Source organism: Gigantopelta aegis, chromosome 3 (genome assembly GCF_016097555.1).
Source record: "Gigantopelta aegis isolate Gae_Host chromosome 3, Gae_host_genome, whole genome shotgun sequence".
Taxonomy (NCBI): Eukaryota; Metazoa; Mollusca; class Gastropoda; order Neomphalida; family Peltospiridae; genus Gigantopelta; species Gigantopelta aegis.
The window spans coordinates 96,417,260-96,425,863 of record NC_054701.1 but is presented as its reverse complement, the minus strand read 5'-3'; the positions used below and the strand labels follow the sequence as shown (position 1 = coordinate 96,425,863).

General features: G+C 38.2%; 1 protein-coding gene across 1 annotated transcript in view; it reads right to left on the bottom strand.

Moving 5' to 3' along the window:
• Positions 1-2,125: 2,125 nt before the first annotated feature.
• Positions 2,126-8,604, bottom strand: part of LOC121367145 (solute carrier family 26 member 6-like) — a 75,427-nt gene continuing 68,948 nt past the window's right edge. The window contains exons 17-19 of the mRNA XM_041491290.1: positions 6,793-6,914; positions 3,241-3,330; positions 2,126-2,304 (exon numbers count right to left, since the gene is read on the bottom strand). Coding sequence (XP_041347224.1) covers positions 3,244-3,330; positions 6,793-6,914 — 209 coding nt within the window. The 3' untranslated portion in view covers positions 2,126-2,304; positions 3,241-3,243. The remainder of the gene's footprint in view (positions 2,305-3,240; positions 3,331-6,792; positions 6,915-8,604) is intronic.

The window sequence follows — 8,604 nt, the reverse complement described above, 5'->3', positions numbered from 1 at the left end:
TATTTGCTAAATAATGTTTGTAAAATCTATTAATCTGTTGCCCATCTTTATGATTGCAGTACTAGTACAAATTTAAGCACAGACGGGAGTAGAAGGTTATACCAGACTTAATCTATATACAAGTATTGTTATATTTGTAAACCATAATCTTTTTATTCAGAATGTAGCTTTTACATGTAGTGATCATACAACATAATGCCTAATGTTTTCCCCAAGGGCCACATTTGTAGTTTTTATGGCCAGACAATATTAATAGTAACTGGAATACTGGAAAACAATTACTGAATTGAAATGTATACACATGTATATATTGTCACAATATGTTGATTATGGTATTTGGAGGTGGTGGTGGCAGGAGGCCTTTGTATACAATACAAAATATCATGGATATCAGACAGGGAAAAATCTTTTACGACAAGGAAAATTCAGGGAAAATACACGGAATTTTAATTTGAAAATTTTGTAGTACCCTGATGCTGATCGTACGACCAAAATGAAGACTGATTATTTGAACCTTATAGTTTCTTTGGCAAACGTTTGCACAGATCCCCCCCCCCCCCCCCCCCCCCGTAGCGTTTTAGATGAAGTGACGGACTTGACGGCTGTAGTGGCAGTACTCTTGACGAGTGCAAACTGAGATCATCACTGCTTTGACGGTGATTCATGAGTGAATGTCATCAGTGCTATATTTATTCCAATGAGCCCTGCTTTGTTTTGATTCAGTAAACTGGTCTGGCGGTGCAAGAAGGATGTATTATTCACCCATATAGCCACATATCTCTGAAGTGGCTGTGCTATAGACAAGGCACTAGAATCAATCACTATTTTGCCAAATGCCGATTCAGCTTTGCATTGTGCAGAGATACGGTCTTCATCGCAGATAACGGTTTGGTCGTTCAGATTTTACAAACTGCAAGCTGACGGCAAAGTTCAATATGGTGGACGAAGACAGCTCAGTGTGGATTGATGTTTGAAACTCTACGATCTGACGTGGAAGAAAGAAAAAGAGGAACAGAACCAACACGCCACCAAACGTACTGCAACAATACATAGCCGACAAAGCCAACACCAGAGATGTACGGGTTGAATAGATCCGAAACGAAAGAGACAAACATTTATTAAAAGATAATAGAAGGAGCCACGCGGGTCAAATATCGTCCTTTCACCTTGAGTCATCATGCAGAAGACGTTCAGAATATGGCTTCACATTCTCCAGGAGAGATGTAATTTTCATCGAAAATTAACTAAAGATTTACCACCACCACCATCACCACCATAGCAGCCCCTTAGGTTGCTACATCCCTTCACAAAGCAATGGAAGAAAAGTGGGAGGAAGACGTTTTTAAAATATGAGCAATAGGGTATTTCAGACCCCCCCCCCCCCCCCCCCCCCCAAAAAAAAAGAGAGGGCCAAAATCCGAGGTGAAGAGAAGTTTTTTACTACAAGATATGAAAATATTTCTGGAGAAGCCCTTATCAAACAAATCATTCAAATTCAGTGTCATCCCAACAGGGCAAGAGGGCAACAGGGCAATCTTCAAACCTACTAAAACCAAAGTATGTCAATATGGGAGGCACTTCAGGCGAGAATTTACCCGGTAAATATGATGAAAACGACTGATACGGAAAGACTCATATTTGTTTTCACATACACCTCGCATGCCATCACTACCAGAGGTTTGTTATCTACGGAAACATCTAGAACTAGTTGTTGGTATACCTCTCCCTCGCGTGTCATCACTATCACAGGTGAGTCATAATGTTCAGTGAGGTGTACTCTATACATGAGCTGACGTGTCAGAATGTTCAGTGAGGTGTACTCTATACATTATGTGACATGGTGTCAGAATGTTCAGTGAGGTGTACTCTATACATGATGTGACATGGTGTCAGAATGTTCAGTGAGGTGTACTCTATACATGATGTGACATGGTGTCAGAATGTTCAGCGAGGTGTACTCTATACACGATGTGACATGGTGTCAGAATGTTCAGTGAGGTGTACTCTATACATGATATGACATGGTGTCAGAATGTTTAGTCAGGTATTGTAACACCAACACAGGTCAAATTTAAAAATGTAACAAGAAACACATTTACATTTTACATGATCATGTATTTACAAATGAAATGAACTGTTATAAAACACTATCATGATAGTAATTTCAACGAACATCACAATTCATGTTATATATTTACAAGTGAATTGTTTCAAAGCAGTCGGCAGTAGCAAAGAATGCGATTGGCACTACAGTCCATGTGGTTGTGTCCCCTTCATGGTGTAGTTGATGGGAGTTGGCAGCAGCTGAAATAGAAATGCAGAAATCATACTGATAATTAATATGAAGGTGAAAAAAGCTGGACCCGTTAGTGTATATTTAATAAGAAGAAAAAGCCACATACACTACCTACTATTTTGGCACGTTCCCAAAAACAAAGGGTTTTTTTTAAGGCATTAGACATCTCTATATTTTAAAATACAAATATTTTTACAACCAATATGCTATTGTTCAAGAACGAAAAAGAAAATCAAAATAAATAATGAACTTGTCTGTGTTATTATAAATAAGTATGTTTCAAATTTAATTATAACGATTGTGTTATTTCTTTTAGATTCATCTGGGAATGGGTTTATTGGGGGATTGTGTGTGTGTGTGTGTGTGTGGGGGGGGGGGGGGGTGTATTCTGCGGCAGTTTCGTTTCTCTGTAGACCAAATTTCCAAGTAATCATGTGTTAACACAAATAAGCTTTAATGTAAAATTGTTCAAAGGAGAATATTTATGATGATGTTAAATATACAAATGTTATAACACACACTATGCTGATGGCAGTACAGCTGTTGTAAGTTGCAAACTGTGCTAATACACAACTAAACTGTTGTATATAACGAACTGTGCTAATACACAACTAAACTGTTGTATATAACCAACTGTGCTAATACACAACTAAACTGTTGTATATAACCAACTGTGCTAATACACAACTAAACTGTTGTATATAACCAACTGTGCCAATACACAACTAAACTGTTGTATATAACCAACTGTGCCAATACACAACTAAACTGTTGTATACAACGAACTGTGCTAATACACAACTAAACTGTTGTATATAACGAACTGTGCTAATACACAACTAAACTGTTGTATATAACGAACTGTGCTAATACATAACTAAACTGTTAACTAAACTGTTGTATATAACAAACTGTGTTGACAGGAATCAAGTGTTGAAACTCACAAATTATAAATATGAACCGGCGTCGTCGTCCTCAGGAAGGTCAACAACGACCACGTCATCAGCGGTAGGTGTGGAGGTGCTGGCGAGCGTCTGCAACAAACATCAAACACATGTATGTATTAAATACAGTAAAAGTTTATCAATTAACAGCATATCGAACACACATGTAGACCGATACATTAACAAGCATACAAAACACGTGGTTATATTAATCATACTGGAGAAAGGTGTATAGCTTAGCAAGAATATGAAACCAACAAGTATATATAAAACATATGTATTAGCGAGCATATGAGACACACACACACACACACACACACACACACACACACATATAGTAGTATTGGTATAAAGTGTTCCTACTTGCAGTAGCTAGTGGGAATTTCCCTATTAGCTCATTTTGGTAGAGCGCTGGATTCTCATACTGAGAGTCCGTGCGTGGTTCGAACCCCTTCAGTGGATATATTAAAAACACCGAACACGTGTCTACAGAACTGGACGAGTAGGTGTAGGGGTACTCACATCTAGAGCCATGGACGTCTTAGGTGTACTTATGTCTTGCATCAAAGGCTATCCTGTTTGTAGGTTGGTGTACATAAAATACCCTTGCTACTGATGGAAAAATGTAACAGGTTTTCTCTCTAAGACTACATGTTATGTCCAAATGACTAAATTGTTTAATCCCATAGTCAACGAGTAATAAATTAATAATCTCTAGTGGTATCATTAAAGAAAACAAACTTTAACGGGTTTTTATACTCACGTCTAGAGATGAAATTGTTAGGTGCACTCACATCTAAAGAGATGGGCTTGCTAATGTACTCACATCTGGATATGGGCTTCCTAATGCACTCACGTCTGGAGATGGACTTGCTAATGCACTCACATCTGGAGATGGACTTGCTAGTGCACTCACGTCTGGAGATGGGCTTCCTAATGCACTCATGTCTGGAGATGGACTTGTTAGTGTACTCACGTCTGGAGATGGGCTTTCTAGTGTACTCACGTCTGGAGATGGGCTTGATAATGTACCCACGTCTGGAGATGGACTTGCTAATGTATTCACGTCTGGATATGGGCTTCCTAATATACTCACGTCTGGAGATGGACTTGCTAGTGTACTCACGTCTGGAGATGGACTTGCTAGTGTACTCACGTCTGGAGATGGTCTTGCTAATGTACTCACGTCTGGAGATGGGCTTGCTAATGTACTCACGTCTGGAGATGGGCTTTCTAAAGTACTCACGTCTGGAGATGGGCTTGCTAATGCACTCACGTCTGGAGATGGGCTTGTCAATGCACTCACGTCTGGAGATGGGCTTGCCAATGTACTCACGTCTGGATATGGGCTTGCTAATGTACTCACGTCTGGAGATCGGCTTATTAATGTACTCACGTCTGGAGATGGGCTTGCTAATGTACCCACGTTTAAACTTTAACATATTAGGTGTACTCATGTCTGGTGAGAAGGACTTGAACAATGTGCTTATATGTCTAGAGAGTAAGACTTGTGAGGTATTCTCACAGCAAGAGAAAAAGACTAGTGAGGTGTATTTTTTACTCAAAGCTAGAACGAAAGACTTGACAGGTGTGCACACGTCTAGAGAGAAAGACTTGTGAGGTATACTCACGACTAGAGAGAAAGACTTGTGACTAGAGAGAAAGACTTGTGAGGTATACTCACGGCTAGAGAGAAAGACGTGTGAGGTATACTCACAGCTAAAGATAAAATCTTGTGAAGTATACTCACGACTAGCGAGACAAACTTGTGAGGTATACTCACGGCTAGAGAGAAAGACGTGTGAAGTATACTCACAGCTAAAGATAAAATCTTGTGAAGTATACTCACGACTAGCGAGACAAACTTGTGAGGTATACTCACGGCTAGAGAGAAAGACGTGTGAGGTATACTCACAGCTAAAGATAAAATCTTGTGAAGTATACTCATGACTAGCGAGAAAAACTTGTGAGGTATACTCACGGCTAGAGAGAAAGACGTGTAAAGTATACTCACAGCTAGAGAGAAAGACTTGTCGGGTGTACTCATGGCTAGAGAAGACTTGTGAGGTATACTCACGGCTAGAGAGAAAGACTTGTGAGGTATACTCACTGCTAGAGAGAGAGACTTGTGGGGTATACTCACTGCTAGAGAGAAGGACTTGTGAGGTATACTCACGGCTAGAGACAAAAACCTGTGAGGTATACTCACGGTTAGAGAGAAAGACGTGTGAGGTATATTCACAGCTAGAGAGAAAGACTTGTGAGGTATACTCACGACTAGAGAGAAAGACTTGTGAGGTATACTCATGGCTAGAGAGAAAAACTTGTCAGGTGTACTCATGGCTAGAGAGAAAGACGTGTGAGGTATACTCACGGCTAGAGACAAAGACTTGTGAGGTATACTCACAGCTAGAGACAAAGACTTGTGAGGTATACTCACTGCTAGAAAAAAAGACTTGTGAGGTATACTCACGGCTAGAGAGATGGATTTGTGAAGTATACTCATGGCTAGAGAGAAAGACTTGTTAGGTATGCTCACGGTTCGAGAGATGGATTTGTGAAGTATACTCACGGCTAGATAGAAATACTTGTTAGGTATGCTCACGGCTAGAGAGACAGACTTGTGAGGTATACTCACGGCTAGAGAGAAAGGCGTTTTAGGTATGCTCACGGTTTGAGAAAAAGACTTGTGAGGTATACTCACGGCTAGAGAGAAAGACTTGTGAGATCTACTCACGGCTAGAGAGATGGATTTGTGAAGTATACTCATGGCTAGAGAGAAAGACTTGTTAGGTATGCTCACGGTTCGAGAGATGGATTTGTGAAGTATACTCACGGCTAGATAGAAATACTTGTTAGGTATGCTCACGGCTAGAGAGACAGACTTGTGAGGTATACTCACGGCTAGAGAGAAAGGCGTTTTAGGTATGCTCACGGTTTGAGAAAAAGACTTGTGAGGTATACTCACGGCTAGAGAGAAAGACTTGTGAGATCTACTCACGGCTAGAGAGATGGAATTGTTAGGTATGCTCACGTCTAGATACATTGACTTGTTAGGTGTACTCACGTCTAGATACACTAACTTGCTAGGTGTACTCACGTCTAGATACATTGACTTGTTAGGTGTACTAACGTCTAGATACATCGACTTGCTAGGTGTACTCACGTATAGATACATTGACTTGTTAGGTGTACTCACATCTAGATACACTGACTTGCTAGGTGTACTCACATCTAGATACACTGACTTGTTAGGTGTACTCAATCTAGATACACTGACTTGTTATGTGTACTCAATCTAAATACATTGACTTGTTAGGTGTACTCAATCTAGATGCATTGACTTGTTAGGTGTACTCAATCTAATACATTGACTTGTTAGGTGTACTCAATCTAAATACATTGACTTGTTGGGTGTACTCAATCTAAATACATTGACTTGTTGGGTGTACTCAATCTAGATGCATTGACTTGTTAGGTGTACTCAATCTAAATACATTGACTTGTTAGGTGTACTCAATCTAGATACATTGACTTGTTAGGTGTACTCACGTCTAGAGAGATGGACTTTGACCTCTGAGCACACATGACTGCGTGGTGGATGGTGGCACAGACGTGTCGGCGGTGAATGTGTTTGTAGATCCCCGACTTCTCCAGCATCACTCTCACATCAGCTGTTCATACACACAAACAAGATTACAATCACGGTAACTGTTTATATACATAGTGAAGATTACAATCGTATAACTGTTCATACACATAGCAAAATATAAAATCACCTTAACTGTTCATACACATAGACAACAGTTTAATCACGTTAACTGTTTATACACCGATAAACTAAAAATAACGTTACCTGTTTATACATATAGATAATATTACAACCATGTTAACTGTTTATACACATATACAAATTAAATATCACGTTAACTGTCCATACACATAAACAAGAAATACAATCACGTTAACTGTTCACATGTATAGACACTATTTCATCAAGTTAAATGTTCAAACACATGGACAAAATAAAAATCATGTTAACTGTTCATACACATAGACCACATTTCAAGCACGTTAACTGTTCATACATATACACAAGATTACATTCACGTTATCTGTTTATACACACAGGCAAAATACAAATTACCTTAATTGTTCACACACACATAGACGAGATTATAATCACGTTAACTTATCATACACATATACAAATTAAAAATTACCTTAACTGTTCATACACATAGACAAGATTTTAATCTCTATAACTGTTCATACACGTAGACAAAATAAAAATCACGTTAACCGTTCATACACATATATATTTCAATCATCTCACTGTTCATACACATAGACAAAGTAAAAATCAAATAAAGTGACAGAACCTAGTTTTTAAACACTACAGTATATTGTTTATTATTAGAGCCGTTTTTGATAACTGAAATAACACTTTACTTAGATTTTATTGTTTACAATATCCATTTCTGTCCATCCGATGTGTTTCAGGTCATAAAAAAAAACAACAACAAAAAACACAAACAAAAAACAACAACAACCGCACGTGCGTCTGAGAAGTTAGGGAATCGAGTTTTAGTCTATTTTAAAGGGAATTTCCCCATTTCAACGTCACAGACTGTTGTTTCATCGTGTTGTTACTTTATCCAAATTTGTTGCAGGTTTGTAGATTAACTAAATTTAATGTCAATTTTCATGGGTTGAAACTAGGGTCTGCGACTGTAACTTCTGATACACATAGACAAGATTTCAACCCCTTTAACTGTTCATACACATAGACAAGATTTCAACCCCTTTAACTGTTCATACACATAGACAAGATTTCATCCCCTTTAACTGTTCGTACACATAGACAAGATTACAACCCCTTTAACTGTTCATACATATAGACAAAATTACATTCATGCTAACCGTGCATAGACAGATACAAGATGACATTCAACCTGTCTATATACATAAACAAGATTTCATTGACGTTAACTGTTCATACACATATATAAGATTACAATCGTGTTAATTGTTCATACGCATAGACACGATTACAATCATGTTAACTGTTCATACACATAAATTAGATTGATAATTGAAATTAAACATTACATGTACTTGTATTTTGTTATTTATATTCTAAAACAAAACCTTTGAAGTTAAATATTGAAACATTGATATCATTGTTTGACTGTTATATCACATGTATTGTATGTTATGCTTCAGAAGTGTGGGGATCTTATAAAGGAGATACTGTTGAAAGAGTACATCTTAATTTTTGTTAAAAAACACTACTTGGGGTTAAACTATCTACTAATATGCTGAACTCGGCCGCCTCCCATTACACACTAATAGAGTATTTAA